Here is a 17,316-nt window from a genome sequence, read left to right as displayed (position 1 = left end):
AGGTACACAAAACATATGACAATTCACATACATGCTTTCAGCAATTCTTACAACAGCCTGCAAGGAAGTGTGCTCTTATGGTGTCCCTTTTACGGATACTAGACTGAAAGCTGATGACATTGTTAAAAGGGGACTTCCCATTCTTAACATGCCTGGCACTCCTTTTCCACCCTTGCGATCTATTGGCAACCAGAAGTGTGTAGAGCAATTTAACTGGTTTTTCAGGTGCACCACCTTTGACGAGGGTGCCCTCCCTTGATCTGTCATTCTGTCAAAATGTATAGCTGGGACCGCCACCATGTTGTTCCGCTTCTCCCTCAAAGGAGGGTCGGATCTGTGGGTTTCCCCATGGTTTCTAAGATCACTGGCCCTGGGCTGCTCAGCTGCAGGAGGAAGTGCAAAAATGAGCCATACTGCGCCTACAGCAGCTTCATCTGTCCCAGTCAATAGGGAGAGCAAAGGTCACGCTGGCGGCTTTTCTGCCGAGCTGCGAAACTCACTGATGGCAAACTTTGCACAAAGGAGCTCCAAAGAGCCGGCTGGAGGCTGTGCTGAGAGACACGGAAGGAACACACTGGCAGAAGGAGGAGCCCAGAGGACAACGGCAAGGTGCCCAAAGTGGCTCCTATGGGCTGAGGCCACAGTCCCAGGAGAAGAGCAGCGACCCCTGGCCGGCAGGTGCATTTGGAAAGGTAAAAGGCCAGCTATCTTGCTGCATCTCCATAGGGTGGGCTTGGGCTTCCCGACACCTGTTTTTACATGTGAAAGTCAAGCAGGAAGGGAAAACTCTAAGGAAAGAAATTCCATGGGAAATCGAGTCACTCAGTAGGATATGAAGTGACCTGAAACTGTGGGCAAGTGGTTGCTCTGTTTTTACGTGTCACTCTTAAAACAGTGCTTCCATTTTCAGCATTTTGTGGCATGAAGAGAATGTGCTGGGCTTAAGAAAGTGCCCAAGGCTCAGCAGTGAATTCCTCAGTGGATCCCAACTGGACAAACAGCTGCCTTCTCTTAGCTTTCAGTAGAGGAGACAACAAATATGATCTCTCTTAAAGGGTTGTTGTAAGGATGTCTGTGTAAACCAAGGCTGTCTAAGGATATTTTGCTGCTCCTTCCCCAAGACAGCTTTCCTCTTCCGTTCCATATTCAGACACAAATCAGACTGACAGCTGAATCTCACTTTGGCGCTGGCAATAGGAAAGGGTGCAAGAAGAAGTAGTAGGTTCTCCATTAGTAAGTAAAATGGCAGGTTGGCTGTTTGTCAAGAATGTTATACTTGCCTCCTGCTTCCCGGGGGTTGAGCTAGATAACCTTTGCATTTCTTTTCATTTGAGTTTTGAACACTACTTCCCACCAAAGGAAAGTCATGCCTCGTTTTGAAATTTGCAGGTACATTTTGTTGGACTAAGAGCTGGTCTTCTGCCCCTTTCTGTCTTGTATCCCATCATCCTTACATTCAGGGGTCAAGCGAAGTGGGGAGAAGGAGGGCATTGTCCCCCCCAAATACAAACTCTGCCCCTCATTAAATTTTCCTTCACTCCCCAAATTTCTCGCATTGTAAGATACTGAAAATTGTTCACACCCTGAACTTTTATATTTGCTGTGTTCTCATGCGCTTTGTAACTTTGCTTGCCTCTTTACTTTGGGATGCCTAAACTATCTTTCTAAAAGCTCAACAAAAGATTTAAGTTATTGTTATGCTAGAAATGTGGAAAAGTTTGGAGGGATAAAATTCTTATGCCAGCATTAGATTACACCATTATACTTTACAAAAAGCATAAGAAGAGATCAAAAAGGGCTTTTATGTATTGTGGTTGAACACAATACCTGACTGCTCTAGAACAATGGGAATTCTTAGGCCTAATTTGGGTGCCAAGAGAAAGAACAGGTGATAGTACCCTGGAGCAGGTGCGGTGTACGTGTTTTCTACCTTTGGAGTCTGTCTGGAGAATTGATATGGCTCTGAAGCAGGAGTTGGCAACTTTGGTGGGTCTAGGAGCCAATTTTGTGCCCCTGTCTCTCTCTGGGTCAAAACAACACCAAAAAAAAGCCAAAACATGGGGCAGGAATTGGCTGGAAATCCACTTGATCTTGTGATTTATTTGTTTTTTAAAATCTTAAACAGTGTGGGAGGAGGACCTGCAGTCTATATAAAAGATTAATTGTTTCCAAGAGAGGCAATTCACTCACTCTTTTCCCTCCAAGAGGTTTGAGAGGTGCAAAAACAGAATGCAGGGGCATCATATTAGCCCCAAGATGGGGAATGTTGGGCCCACTGGGATTGCCTGAGTGAAAACTGGAGCAGGCTTCTATACCTTGAATGGTTATGTCAAAGAGGGAAATTTCTATGCAATCATTTTAAAAGTATAGGAGCCCTCCCCAGTTTTCACACTGGCAACACTAGCTGCCCAGCCCTGGCTGAAAGTAAAGCACCGATATAGCAAACTGGAGAGTCCCAGTTTCAGTTCTTTCAATCTGCTAACTATAGTATGGAAAGAATTAATCCCAGTAATGTTTGCTCATTTCAGTTTAGTCAAAGAAACAGAAAATGAAATTCAGTACTTTCACAGAAAGGCATTTCTGGCATTTAAGCGGGAAAGAGCCGTTTTTGGACTAAAGTCGAAAAACTGAAACGAACATCCATGTCTGACTGGTAGGTAATTTCTTGAGTGTGGATGTGAGAGTTATCTGGTCACTTTAGGAGACTTCAAGTGCAGGTTGATCATGCATCTAACTAACCACAGTGGTCCCTCAACATTCACTGGGGTTAGGGGTGAAAGACCCCCGTGAATGTGGGGAAACCACAAACAAAAAAACCATTATTCTTTTTACCGAAGAGAACACCTCTCTGGGAATCTCCAAGTCCTCCAGTGCAACTCTGTGGTCAACATCTGCCAGAGGTTGATCATAGAATTATGCTGGAGGACCTACAAATGCTTAGAGGTGTTTTCTCTAGGAACATCTAGGTTCTCCAGCACAACTCTATGGTCAACTTCTGGCAGCGTTGTGCTGGAGGACTTAAGAGAGTCCTAGAGAGAACCTATTAATCAAAACTGCAAATCATCAGATCCACAAAAGTCAAAGTCGCAAATGCAAAGAGCCAACAATTTAATGAGACAGAAATTTATTTTTTTAATTTTTAAAAAATATTTAGTTATGTTTATTCTCTCGCCTTTCATCTAATAAGCTTAAGGTGGTATACTTGGCCCTCCTTTTTCCTACTTCATCTTCACAGCAATCCTATAGAACTGATCAAGCTGTTCTCCCAAGGTCCTATATTCTAAACACTATACCTGCCTGCTATATGGGTGACTGAAATGTCATCTCTAGATTGCAGAAGAGAAGGTTTAGCAGTGGATAAGATTTCCAGGTTTCCAGGAAGACTTGAAATCTAATACGCACATAGCCTCTTTTGCATCCTAAATACTGGAAGCTACTGTATTCTGAAGTAAATAAGTCATACGTTAACTATCCCCTTTTCCAGAGCTGAAGGCTGAGAGATGATTGTGCATGTCTTCTGGTTTATTCAAAATTTGGAAGAATAAGGAAAGAGGAGAAGAATGGTCAGCAGCCTTTGGGAAATATTTTGAAACAAAACCAAGGAGGGAAAACTAAGTAGTCTGTGGCAGCAGCGTCAGCAACCCATTTTGTGGCTTGCTACTCATACGCTTGCCAGCCACATTCTTTTAACATATAATATTTTAAAACGTCTTTAAAAAGACATTTTGTTCCCACGTTAAAATATTGTATAATTCAGAAAATTTATCACAAACACCATTTAAAAATTCTAATCATAGCAGGAGACAGATGTGAGTTGTCCTTTTTTCCCCTTTCAAATTCTGAGCTGATGACAATTTAAGAGGGAGAGCAGCTTGTGCTGTATAGGATCTTGTAAGCAGGTATTTGTCTGTTTTCCAAAATCTGAAAGCCACAGTAGGGTGATTCCTTTATTAGATTCAAAATAACTGCAAGATTTCAAGTGGTCCAATAAAGAACTTTTAAGTTCTCTGGGTCTCTTCCTTCAGGCTTAACATTAAGCTGGAAAAGCAAAACAAAACAAAGGAGGGTGGATACACAGAGAAACAACGTGAATAATGGAAAACTCCCAAAGCCTGCAGTTTGCAATCATTGTACCAGTAATTTTCTGCATGTCTTCTCCATAAACACCACTGGGTTCAGTGGGACTTATCTCCTGGTCACTGAGTGTAAGAGTGCGGCTTCTAAACAGATATAGAAGCTTTGGACCAGAAGGCATTTAGAAAATTGCTTGTAAGAAGCTAAGACTTGCAAACAGCCTTGCCCTATAAAATGTGCGAGGACAAATCACTGAGAATGTCACATGCACATTAAATAATGGCAAATTCTCCCCCCTCCCATACCAGTAAGCTGAATTATACACATTCTGTTCCCCAAAGCTTTTATTAACCCCATTGGAAGGAAGGAAGGAAGGAAGGAAGGAAGGAAAGAAGAGTAGATATGCAAGTACAATTGGAAGTGAAATGAAAGGTATCTATTGTCAAACAACTATGTTTAACAGTGGAGTATTACAAACCTCTTGGAGGGGAATAGAAAATATTTCTTAAAAGTGACAAGGATATTTATAGGGATCACTGCAAAAAACTTTTAAAGCCACTGATCCACAAAACTCTAGCAGGTTTGCAAATTGAATCTTTAACCTTCTTGCTTGTAGTCTGTTTCACAAGGACTGTTTTCTTCTTCCTAAGTAACGAATGCAAGTGTTTGTTCCTCTTTGCATGCAAGCAGAACCAGGAAGCCCTGCATTTCGAGAGCCTCCCTTCTTATTGACCAGGAAAGTGAAGCATCAAAAATGCAGCTCTGCAAGAAACAGAAGAGGCTTTAAAGGATAGATGTAGGAAGCCTTGGAAGCTTTTGGGAAGCAACATTTCTGTACCTTGGCAGAGGCAACATGGCAGAGAAGCAAAAGGAAGAAAGCTTGCAAGAGGGGCAGCTTAAAATGTCCAATGATTTAGCACAAGAAGCAGCTTTCAAGGCTCAGATGAAGGACACGGTTGGTAGCCAGTCCCCCAGTCCCAGCATCCGAGCTGGGAGCTTGATTCTCCATCGCGGACAGTTGTCCAATTTCAATAGAAGCCTGAGTAGGGCCAGCAGACGTTCAGGCAACTGGACAGCAGGGATGGACACAGCTAGGCTCTCAATGGGCTGGGGAAGCACCAGGAGGAAAGGACTCAAGGAGATCCTCCTGCAGACCAGTCAAGTCAAACCCACATGGCTTACCGCTTCCCAGATGGACAGCATCTCTGTTGATGTTCCAGAAGATCAGGGACATCTGGATGTCAACTCAGAGGATTTGTCCTTAGCTCTGGACCCCCTGGAGCATGAGTGGATGCTGACAGTGGCCCAAGGAGATGCTGAGAACATCCTTAACTTGCTTGCCAAGGATCCCAGTTTGCTCTCCAGGAGAGACTTTGTGACCGGCTTCACTGTTCTCCACTGGCTGGCCAAACATGGTCGCCACGAAGACCTAATTGAAGTGATCACCTTTGCCGAGAAGAATCACTACCCAATTGACATCGACATGTTCACAGCCAGTGGTCGGCTCACCCCTTTGCATCTGGCTGCCCTTCAGGGCCATGAGATGGTCATCAAAGTGCTGGTGGGAGCCTTTGGGGCCAATACTAGCCTTCGGGACCACAATGGACGCAAAGCATGGCAGTACCTCCAAGCAGATGCTTCCAGAGAGTTGAAGGAGCTCTCAGGTGCTAGCGAGGAAGACTTGGCTGTAGAAGGTGGAGGAAACACTAACAACAACTGCGCTCCATCAAAACGAAGTGGCATCATCAATGTTTTGAAAGGGGACTATAAGGAAGCCAGTGGTGGAAGACAAAGCCAGAGGGCTTCCACAGGATTGTCTTATTTCAGGAACATGTTCAGACAAGCTGTTGCGTTCTTCCAGGAGTTTTAGAAGTTTGCTCAGTGGCTGAAGTGGTTTGACCTGTTACCTGTGAGTGAATTCTAACACCAGTCATCCTGACACGGTGGATAGAAAGAGGCAGGCAGCCCAGGAGTTGTCCAATGTGGCTAGAGATTGCCTCCAAATTGTTGGCTCAAGCAAACCTGCCCAGGCCTGCCTTTTGGCCACAGGTAGAACTCAGGGGCCAACAGTTCCAAGAAAACAGCATGGAGTAGAGCTAGATGGTGTTGATGTGGCTAAGGCTGTGAACTGGAAGAAGTCTACCATATCACTTTGCTTCGTAGAAGGAAGTGTGCAGGTAGGATTGTTTATACACTGCAATTAAAAAGTTTGAAATTCTGTCCTGGAGGGGAAAAATTTGCAACTCACTCAAGCAGGAAACTTTGCACGCGCACGCACACTCCTTCTCCTTGTTTACACAATTTATTCTGATTTGACTATGATTGCAAAGTGTCAGTATGCCATATTGAGCAGTAAAGCTTAACCCCTGGTAATGTTCAGACATTAGTCTGGGTTTGGCAGATACTGCGCATGAACACACACTTTCAAATACATATTTAGAGCTTTGAAGACTAGATGTTTGGTAGTGTGATTCTCAGGGACACAGAATTCTGCATCTACTGCAACTTCAATGGGGGTAGACATAGTATTTAAATCCAGGGTGGAGGTGGCTTCAACCTTGCACAGTCTACTCTCTTTCATGAATTCTCACGATAGGTAAAGAGGTATTGTCACCAATTCCTGGGTGACCCAACCAGTTACTCCTTACTAGAAGATAATTCACACCTTTCTTTTTTCTTGGATGAAGTTATGAAAGTATTAACTAGTCTGGGTTATGAAGGAGGAAATAAAAATAATGTCAACACTCCTTGTTCAAAGGTTTCTCAATACCATGGGAACCTTTGCAGTTTCAAATAAAGAATCCTGATGGTGCATAAGTAGAACTGTTTGTCTCTTGTGATTCCATCTGCTATGGAGTGTAGGGACAGAGAGTGGTTTCCAGAGCTTAGTCAAAGGTAACCTTTTTGAAGGGAAATGTGAGAGCTCCAGGACTGGAAGGGTATGTGTTCAGCTTAATTTAGGCCTCTTTTGAACAGAAAACTATTAAATGAACAGAAAGTAACAAGCAGGACTAAATGGCCAGTTCTCACAATGGAGGCATATGTGTAGTAGATCCTGTCATTTGTAGCTTGTTCATGGAGGTGGGGGATAACCCAGATTGGGAGACATGTAGCTATTTAGTATAGTTAAAAATAAAAAGGGAAAGCAAAGAGCTCCAAAGATCTCTCCTAATGGAAGGAGAGGTAGGGTGGCAGTGTGGAAGATGGCATTAAATGGCAAATGTGGTTTGATGTAATAAAATGTAAAGAGGTGCACACAAAGAACCCCCTTCCCATTAACTTCAAACAGATGCTGATAAATAGTCTGAATGGGTAGGGACTGACCAAGAAAGAGTCAAAGAGATGAAGAGCTTAATGAAAATAGTTGGGTGTAGCTGCTGTGAAAAGGGTAAATCCATAATCATTATGAAAGGAACTGAAACCAAGATTGCTAATACTAATAGTAGAGGAAGGCAACAGCAAACCTCCTCTGAACAAATCTTGCCAAACAAAACCCATGACAGGCTCGCCGTAAGTCAGAAACAACTTGAAGGCACACAACAAAAACTTTACTGTAGATCTGAAAAAGGTACAAAAATAATTCAGGAACTGATGCTACCATATGGAATAACCTGGGATGAATCTTCATACAAGGCTGATTTAACACAAGTCTTCCTAGCTTTCCGAGCTTGAGTCTCTCCTTTTTTATTTCTGAGGTCTTTAAATAGATTGGATTGCCATCTTTTGGGGAGTGCTGTAGTGGTACATTTATGCATGGTTAAGACTTAGATGCCCTTCCAATTCTATGCTTCTATTATTTTGAAAGCCACCATAGCATAGTGGTTGAGCACTGGACTACGACTCTGGAGAACAGGATTTGAATCCCCACTTGGCCATGAAACCCACTGGGTGACTCTGGGCAAGTCACCCTGTCTCAACCTCAGAGGATGGCAATGGCAAACCCCAGGAAGAAACCTGCCAAAAACAAAAAAATCCCACAAGACCCCAGTAACTACCCAGCCATGGAGCCATGCATATATACAGACCTTTAACTGGTTCATATCTGTGCTCAGCATGGAGCAAAACTATCTCTCTTGGAGGGACTAGGTATTTTATTCCCCAATCAGATCACCAATGCATTTCGGTATCCTACTACTGTGGTCCTCATACTGTCATGATGTCACAAATACATTAGTGCCAGCAGTATATGGTAGGATTTACAACATTTTTAGGTCCACAAGTTTAATTGACTCTAAGCTCTTGTGCTTTCTTTTCCTTCATGTTACTGCTTTCATTATCTCTGACATTGCAAACACACAATCATTGTATGTTCCATAGAAACCAGGAAACTATTTCATAGTACAACAGCATAACCTCCATTATTTACTCAGCTTAACAATATAGCCACATATGTATCTATTAGTTTGCTGCACACCTGGATTACTCTTTCCAGTTCAGCCAAGCTTTTATATTTGCCCTTTCGTTTCCTGAATGCAAAGTCAGAAATACAGAACAAGCCAGGCAATAGCCAATTCAGGTAGAATGGAAAGGGAACTCCTAGTCTTACACAGAATACCAAAGCAAGTACCATGGAGATAATATTCGAAAAGCATACAAGAGTAAAAAACTTTTCACCTTGTTTCTAGTCTACATACATGACTTTCCTTCGAACTCTTTATGTTAACTCAAGTTGTGTGTGGATATGAAGGCCCCAGAAACCAGAAACAGCTCCAGTTATCCTCTGTGGAGATTTGTGGAAGCTTTCTTGCTTGCATCTATTTTATTTTCTCATTGGGAATTTGGACAGGGGATGTTACTCAATGGAAGAGCACATGCAAAAATCTCTCAGGTTATGTTCCTTCTGCCTCTTGCCAAAGTCTCACCAGCAGGTTCTGGGAAAGGAACTCTGCAGAGATCCTGGAAAGCCACTGCTCACTATACTACAAAACCCAACTGTACTTGCGACAGCTTTGGCGTAAGGATGTTTGCAATTTTTAGAAGTGCAGCAGCCCAGTTTCATTTTCAATGCAGAACAACATCATTTTTAAAAACTCTCTAAAAACATCAAAATTGTTTGACGCCCCTTAAAGACACCCATTATTTATTTATTCGTTTTTTAAAGGTCGGTGAACCAAAATTGATAATTTATACTTTCAACAATATAAAAATAGACAAATGAACAGCAAGACCAAACAATTCTCCAACATTGTCTCAACCACCACCGTTACTTTATTCCTTGCTGTTCAGGGCTCATACCCCCCCTCTCCCTACTATGTCTTCACCTCTGCCTGGAGCAACATCCTGAGATGCAGCCATGGAAGACCCATTTCTAGCTGCCTGCTTGGCATCATGCTTTTCTGACAGCTTGTTTCAGGCTATTCACCCACAAAGACCCAGTTGGAAGTTTCAGCCTTCCAGGCAACAGATGCCAAATTCACAGCCATGAGCCTTTGGTACTGCTGCCAACTCCCCCTGCCTTGCTGTGTAGAGCAAGTGTAAATAGTAAATCCAAGCACAAGTTGCCAATTTGCTGGACTGTATTTTATCACATATTTATTAATGAGCCTTTCTCCATTGGGAACAAGAACTCAGCCAATATGAATGGATTCAGAACTGAAAGACAGAAAATGTTCAACACAAAAGGTCCCCATTATTCAGTTTTAATTCTTTTCAGAAACTCCTTGTGAAAATAAAGTTTTAGGAAAGAGAAAAACTGCACAATATATGACAGGGTTCAGCTCTGTAAAATAGAGCTGTGGCAGATCTGTAGAAAGGGGCCATTCTAGGCTTGAGAGCTTAACACAGGATAGGCATGCTGATGGGGGCAAAGCTGCTTCCTTTCACAGGCCCAGCTTGGTCCTCCTCCAGTGTCTCCTTTTGGAGTTGTACCTAGAACAAAAGGGACAGCATTAGTAAGCAAGGCACAGCTCAGCGCCTCCAACAGACTAAAAAACCCAGCCTGAATTAAGCCAATAGGAAGCAAGTGAACTCACCATCCCCTTGGAATTCATGTATGACATCTTTTACAAAGGGCTTCACAGTTGCTAGCAAGGGGAGTGTGCTTTCCCACACCCATCTGCCCTCCCTCTTCCCTCTCATCAGCACACATCTACCCAATGTAACTTATTTTAAAGAGACCCACAAGGTTTCCATGAATTCCTCTTCCACTGAGTTGAAGAGAAAAATATGAGCATACACATCTGTACACCCTCCAATCCTAGCATAGTGGACTATATTGAAACACCAAAGGGGAAGTCGAAGAATTCAAATAACTAGAAAGAACTACTCATTAGGATATCTAATGTTTTCATTCCTTATTTTAGCTGTAAGTGGAGAGGCTCATGTATCTCATTTTTATTCAACAAAGTTGCCCCTGGCTAACACACAGATTCAGATGCAATCAGCTTATGTCTGTGTTAATTTTTAAATGATTATATTGATTTTTAAAAAATGCCACTCCTGAAAACTATTACTTAGTGAAGAAAACACATTGCCTATGTAAGAGGGTCCATAGTTATTTGGGCCTTCAAAAATGTGATGCATGCAATAGGGTACTTTGCTACACACATTCTGTAATGCTGTGTTCCTTTTTGTCCACAATGTACTATCACAGAGCTGTGCAGTGATACTGATGAAATTCTCAGTAGGTCTGGCTATTAAGGGCCAAAACAGACTGCAGAAATAATCCAGTTTGAGAACACTGCCCTGGCTCAATGCTAGGGAATTCTGGGAACTGTAGTTTTGGGAGGCATTGAGCCTTCTCTGTTAGAGAGCTCTGGTGCCACAACAAACTACAGCTCCCAAAATTCCCTAGCACTGAGCCTGGGCAGTCTCCAACTGGATTATTTCTGCAGTCTGTTTTAGCCCTAAAAAGCCCAAAGTGGTCATGTCTGAGCAGCAAACTTTTCTTTAATTCTTGCACAACTTCACATTCTGCTTCCAGCCCCCTCAGAGCTGAAACTAAGAAGTTTGGATTACCGTTCCAGCCTAATAAAATGTATCTGTCTACTTCCAGTCAAGTGTGCATTTGTGCTCTTTTCCCAGAAAAATAACAACAGAAATTTGACTCCAAAGCTTTTACATTCTTAAGTTTTCCTCTCAAAGCTTGTCACTGTTAAAAGGAGACTGATTTCACCAGTAGAGGTGAGATCAAATTCCAAGTAACCAGAGTTGCTCTCAGCAGGGACATGGCAGTGCTCCCACAGAATGAAACACTGTAATTGCAGCCTGCTTTGGGAAATCCTTAGGCACCTTTGCAGAACGGTGACAACAGACCTCTAAATTAAGAGTCTTCACTAGTGGATGAATATGGGGAATACCGCCTTCTCAAAATGAGGCAGAGCTTTGCACTAAAGGTACAAAAAAGAGACAGAAGAGATAAAGTGGTGTGGAAAGGAACCAACATACAAGATCTGAGAGAACAGTAAGAATGAAAAACAAAAGTTAAGGCAAAGATTTCAGAGTCGGTCAGGAAAGGTCTTCTATACTAGGAAGCTCACACAGACTAGAAACTGAACAATGGCCATGAAATGGCAATCGCTAACATATGATGGAACATAGGAGTGTGCGCCAAGTCCACCAAGTCAAATACTGGGGATACTGACTGGCAGCGGCTCTGCAGCTGGGGTCAAGCAAGCAGCGGTCATCACAATTTAGTTAGCCAGGAAAAAACATTTTCACCACTTTTTAAGTCATGCCATGAGTGAACAGTGAACAAAAAATTACCCCGATAAAGAAAGATACCAGTTAGTGCAATAACTGTGAACTTTTTAGTTTAAGCAGACCTTAATTCAAAAGGATGTGAGGAACTTTTGCATTTAGTATTTGCCTAAAAAAATGGTGCTGATCTACAAATAACACATATTTCCCATCCTTTAAAAACTGCCTTGATGTTCTTGAGGGATTGTGATGCCACAGTATGATTCCAGTTTCCAGCTCTCACACCATTAGAGTTCTCAAGGGCACATGGGACGGAACTGAGATGAGAATACACAACTGCAGTGTTCCTTTCCTGAACTTAGAAGTAGCCAGCCTGTCATGTAAACCATGCCAACCACACTATCAGTCCCAAACCCTGCATTTATTCCTTCTTGAAGCCATAAATACCCTGCACCCCAATACAGTGGCCTCTGCATTACTGCTACCTCTTGCAGGCCAAGTAATGCCTTTACCTGATCTTATTGCCAGTTTTCATGCGGATCCATTGTGGGATAGGCCGGTTCTGTTTCTGCTTCTTAGCAAGGAACCGCTTGATCTTGAATGTCTTGTGGGATGACTAGTAGTTTGGAAAAAGAGAAAGAGTGAGTGAAAAGTCACACATTTTGAAACCAACTGTGGTATTAAGAGTGAGACTATAAACAAAAAAGATCTTAGGTAAGGTTGTGAAACCATCATCCTTAGAAACTCTTGATCCACAATACTTTAGGATCTCTATAGCCATGATGGCTGGTAGATTCTAGGAATTGCAGTGCAACTTTTCCAAGCTCTGTTTCAGGGGAACCATGCAAAGGTTCAGTGCTATCTAGTCCTATATTTTTTTAACAACAATGTACATTATACAGTGGACCTTCCACATTCACAAAGGTTAGGGGCACAGGACTCCCGTGAAAGTGGAAAAAACACAAATAAAAATACATTTTTAATACCTGAGAGAATACCTCTCTAGGAATCTCTAGGTCCTCCAGAGATTCAATGGTCAAGTTCTGCCAGATGCTGACCATGAAATTGCGCTGGAAGACCTACAAATGTCTAGAGAAGTGTTCTCTCTAGGAATCTCTAGGTCCTCCAGAGATTCAATGGTCAAGTTCTGCCAGATGCTGACCATGAAATTGCGCTGGAAGACCTACAAATGTCTAGAGAAGTGTTCTCTCTAGGAATCTCTAGGTCCTCCAGAGATTCAATGGTCAAGTTCTGCCAGATGCTGACCATGAAATTGCGCTGGAAGACCTACAAATGTCTAGAGAAGTGTTCTCTCTAGGAATCTCTAGGTCCTCCAGAGATTCAATGGTCAAGTTCTGCCAGATGCTGACCATGAAATTGCGCTGGAAGACCTACAAATGTCTAGAGAAGTGTTCTCTCTAGGAATCTCTAGGTCCTCCAGAGATTCAATGGTCAAGTTCTGCCAGATGCTGACCATGAAATTGCGCTGGAAGACCTACAAATGTCTAGAGAAGTGTTCTCTCTAGGAATCTCTAGGTCCTCCAGAGATTCAATGGTCAAGTTCTGCCAGATGCTGACCATGAAATTGCGCTGGAAGACCTACAAATGTCTAGAGAAGTGTTCTCTCTAGGAATCTCTAGGTCCTCCAGAGATTCAATGGTCAAGTTCTGCCAGATGCTGACCATGAAATTGCGCCGGAAGACCTACAAATGTCTAGAGAAGAGTTCTCTCTAGGAATCTCTAGGTCCTCCAGAGATTCAATGGTCAAGTTCTGCCAGATGCTGACCATGAAATTGCGCTGGAAGACCTACAAATGTCTAGAGAAGTGTTCTCTCTAGGAATCTCTAGGTCCTCCAGAGATTCAATGGTCAAGTTCTGCCAGATGCTGACCATGAAATTGCGCCGGAAGACCTACAAATGTCTAGAGAAGAGTTCTCTCTAGGAATCTCTAGGTCCTCCAGAGATTCAATGGTCAAGTTCTGCCAGATGCTGACCATGAAATTGCGCCGGAAGACCTACAAATGTCTAGAGAAGAGTTCTCTCTAGGAATCTCTAGGTCCTCCAGAGATTCAATGGTCAAGTTCTGCCAGATGCTGACCATGAAATTGCGCCGGAAGACCTACAAATGTCTAGAGAAGAGTTCTCTCTAGCAATCTCTAGGTCCTCCAGAGATTCAATGGTCAAGTTCTGCCAGATGCTGACCATGAAATTGCGCTGGAAGACCTACAAATGTCTAGAGAAGAGTTCTCTCTAGCAATCTCTAGGTCCTCCAGGACAATTCAATGGTCAAGTTCTGCCAGATGCTGACCATGAAATTGCGCTGGAAGACCTACAAATGTCTAGAGAAGAGTTCTCTCTAGCAATCTCTAGGTCCTCCAGCATGGCTTTTGGCAGAAGCTGACCACAGTCACGCTGGAGGACCCTAAGATTCCTAAAGAGAACATATTAATCAAATCTGTGAATGATCAAATCAGCAAAAACCAAAGCTGGAAATGTGGAGGGCCGACTGTACTAACAAGCCTAGATGGACTGAAGGGATGGACAATAACCAAGGGATACAGCACATTCTAATTTCATAATCTGCCTAAACCTAAAGTGAATTACAACCAGAATTAAAACAAAATACAAAGACCTTACTTACAAAAGGTCCCAGTTACAACTACTGTATGTACAGAAGGCCTCCTGTATTTGTAATTTTAAAAATGAGCAGCAGATAACAAGGACAATGGCCCAATGCTCTTGGCTTGGTATAATGTTGAAATGCTAAAAAGGAGGAGGAAGAAGCTGTCATAAAAAGATGTCCATTTGGACACCCAAATTTAATAGCAGGTACATTCCCAGGGTCTTCTCTGACAGGGGTCCTTTTCTCAGATGACGCTGAGAATTGAACTGAGGCAGGCACTCTGCACTAAAATAACAACTATGCTCTACTACTGAGCTACAGTCCCAAAATAATGCAACAGAGAGGACAAACACAAGGAGTAGTGCAAAGATAGTACAGTTGGCCCTCCTTATCCATGGATTTTTTAAATCCATGGATTCAAGCATCTATGACTTGAAAGTATTCCAATAGAAAAGTATAAATTCCACATAGCAAACCTTGATTTTGCCATTTTACGAGAAGGGACACCAATCTGCTATTTAATGGGACTTGAGCAGCCACAGATTTTGTTATCCACAGGCGACCCTGGAACCAAACCCCAGCGGATAAAAAGAACCCACTGTATAAAGTGAGGTTACAAGTTGAGTAAGTCAAATAGATTACAAATATGTAACACATACACACACACAATATTAAACAAGGGCTTTAGAGCAGTGGTCCCCAAACTGTGCCCTTGAAGAGATTTTGATCTTCAGCTCCCAAGAAGCCTCAGCCATGTTGGCCAATAGTCTGGGATTCTGGGAGCTAGAGTCCAAAACCCCTTAAAGAGCACAGTTTGGGGACCATTGCTGTAGAACACTGTAGAAATAATGCACTTTGGCCCCACTTTAAATGCTGCAGCTCCGTTCTGGGATTTGAAGTCTTACAAGCTCCTTAGCCTTCTCTGCCAAAGAGTGCTGGTGCCCCTAAAGGCTCCAAATCCCAGGCTTCTGTAGGATGGAGCCATGGTGGTTAGAAGTGGTGTCAAAGTGCATTTACTTCTACAGTGTAAACACACCCTCAGTGAATGAGAACTGGGTTCGAATCCTTTTCAGGAAAGAGTACAGCCCAGTCCTCAGGGCAACCATAAGTCGGAAAGGACTTGAAGGCACACAACAACGACCATGACAACAAGGTGGATATGATTCAGGAAAGAGGGTGACATTATATCCACCTTGTTGTTGTTGCTGTGTGCCTTCAAGTCCTTTCCAGCTTATGGCAACCCTAAAGTATCCTATCATGGGGTTTTCTTGGCAAGATTTATTCAGAGAAGGTTTGCCATTGCCTTTCCCTGAGGCTGAGAGAGTGTGACTTACCCAAGGTCACCCAAAAGATTTCATGGCCGAGACAGGATTCGAACCCTGGTCTCCAGAGCCCCAGCCCAAACCACCCCTGGTTCCTTGCTTGGGCAGCAATGTAGTAAATCAGCGACTCCCAAACTCTGGTACTCTTACTGTTTTGGGCTTCATTTCCCAGAAGCCTCTATCCAGAGTTTGGCACCACTGTAGTAAATCAAAGCAGAATAGGAAAGGCCCTTGAGCAGTGTCACAAACTCTGGCCTTCAGGGGGTTTTATTTTTTTGGACTTCAACTCCCACAATCCTAAGCCATTGGCCAAAATGGCCGAGGCTTCTGGGAGCTGAAGTCCAGAACACCTGGAAAGCCAGAGATTGGGAATCACTGTCCTAAAGCTCAAGAAACCCCTTGGACCTAGACTTGCATGGCCACGGATGTTCTGCGCATGCTCACAAGCTATTCCAGTAAGGAGGGTTCTATGCGGAGCGAAGCCGCGCCCCAAGGGGCTCCAGGCGCCCCAAGGACTATTCCCGGCTTCCCAATTCAACTCGGTCTCCCATCCAGGAAGACTCAGGACGGTCAAAAGAGGCCTTCGGAGCCCGAGGAGGCGACCCCGGCAAAGGATTGCAACGGATTGACTCACCATGTCCGAAGCTCAGGCCTCAACCGCAATGGCCGACGAGGAAAAGAGAAAGGAAAGGCGGCGCAAGGGATGACGGGAGGAAGCGGAGACGGGAAGAAATCCGGCTAGGCGTTCCTGCACCGCAGAGTAGCGGCTACAGTGACATCTAGCGGCTCCTGGGTGCCATTGCAGCGCTCCAAGCAAGACTATAGAAAAGCAGGGGACGTTCAGGAGTAGCTGTGTTGGCCATTTAACAAATGCAAACCTTTTATTGGCCAAGCGAAATGCACAATATACTTGTTGCAAGCTTTCGAAGCTCCATGGCTTCTTCATCAGGCAAAGATGTTACAAACCAAGGAGGAAAAAAATAATTGGAGATGTTAGTCAGATGCCTGCATGTTGTTTCAGCCCTTAGTAAAGATGTAACATGGAGCTTTGAAAGCTTGCAACGAGTATATTGTGCATTTCGCTTGGCCAATAAACGGTATCACTGATGGATTTTTATAGAAAAGCAGGTGCTTTGACCTCCAGGGTTGCATCCGCACCTCAAAAACAATCCGGTTTGATACCACTGTGGCTGCATCTGTATTGGAGAAATGATGCAGTTTGACCCCACTTTAACTGAACTGAATATGGAATTCTGGGATTTGCAATTTTGTGAACTATTTAGCCATCTGTGTCAGAGAGCTCTGGTGTCCCAGCAAACCACACATCCCAGGATTCCATAGCACTGAGCCAGGGCAGTTTAAGTGCATTATTGCTGCCGTGTGGATGCAGCCTTTAACTGCCATGTCTCAATGCAAGGGAATTCTGGGGCTTGTAGGTTTGTTCTGGTGCCACAACAGACCTACAATTCCCAGAATTCCCTCACCTTGAGCCATGGCAGTTAAAGTGGTGTCAGCCTGGATTACTTCTGCAGCGTGGAGGCAGCAGTGAATAGTTTTTTGGCCTTTCAGACCCCTGAACTCTCTTAAGTGTTCTTACGCTAGCAAAATAAATCCACATTTTAAATTATTTGTATGTATTCTCCACCCCTTGCACTGTGT

At 43.4% G+C, this 17,316-nt stretch overlaps 2 protein-coding genes and 1 non-coding gene across 3 annotated transcripts; 1 reads left to right on the top strand and 2 right to left on the bottom strand.

The window, feature by feature from the left end:
- The first annotated feature begins 604 nt into the window (after positions 1 to 604).
- On the top strand, positions 605 to 7,086 carry LOC149308945 (ankyrin repeat domain-containing protein SOWAHD-like). Its single transcript, XM_089536749.1, has 2 exons — positions 605 to 692; positions 4,765 to 7,086. The coding sequence occupies exon 2, from the start codon at positions 4,928 to 4,930 to the stop codon at positions 5,942 to 5,944; it is 1,017 nt and encodes a 338-aa protein (XP_089392875.1). The 5' UTR covers positions 605 to 692; positions 4,765 to 4,927; the 3' UTR covers positions 5,945 to 7,086.
- Positions 7,087 to 9,697: 2,611 nt separating this feature from the next.
- On the bottom strand, positions 9,698 to 16,389 carry LOC149308943 (large ribosomal subunit protein eL39). Its single transcript, XM_089536750.1, has 3 exons — positions 16,292 to 16,389; positions 12,225 to 12,328; positions 9,698 to 9,942 (listed from the first exon to the last, which is right to left on the bottom strand). Exons 1-3 carry the CDS (start codon positions 16,292 to 16,294, stop codon positions 9,894 to 9,896), a joined length of 156 nt encoding a protein of 51 aa, XP_089392876.1. The 5' UTR covers positions 16,295 to 16,389; the 3' UTR covers positions 9,698 to 9,893.
- On the bottom strand, positions 11,157 to 11,287 carry LOC149308944 (small nucleolar RNA SNORA69). The gene has a single exon (XR_016282267.1). It is a non-coding gene; the product is annotated as a small nucleolar RNA SNORA69 (small nucleolar RNA).
- Positions 16,390 to 17,316: the final 927 nt, after the last annotated feature.

Source organism: Sceloporus occidentalis, unplaced genomic scaffold, assembly GCF_023333645.1.
Source record: "Sceloporus occidentalis isolate IW3139 unplaced genomic scaffold, rSceOcc1.0.p SCAF_8, whole genome shotgun sequence".
In the NCBI taxonomy this organism is placed as follows: Eukaryota; Metazoa; Chordata; class Lepidosauria; order Squamata; family Phrynosomatidae; genus Sceloporus; species Sceloporus occidentalis.
This window is presented reverse-complemented; position numbering and strand designations above follow the sequence as displayed.

Excerpts from the sequence above, each read along its gene's own strand:
- LOC149308945 (XM_089536749.1), top strand. The coding sequence starts at position 4,928 with ATGGCAGAGAAGCAAAAGGAAGAAAGCTTGCAAGAGGGGCAGCTTAAA.
- LOC149308943 (XM_089536750.1), bottom strand. Across the intron at positions 9,943-12,224 it reads AAAACTGGCAATAAGATCAG|GTACAACTCCAAAAGGAGAC; the intron begins GTAAAGGCATTA and ends CTTTTGTTCTAG.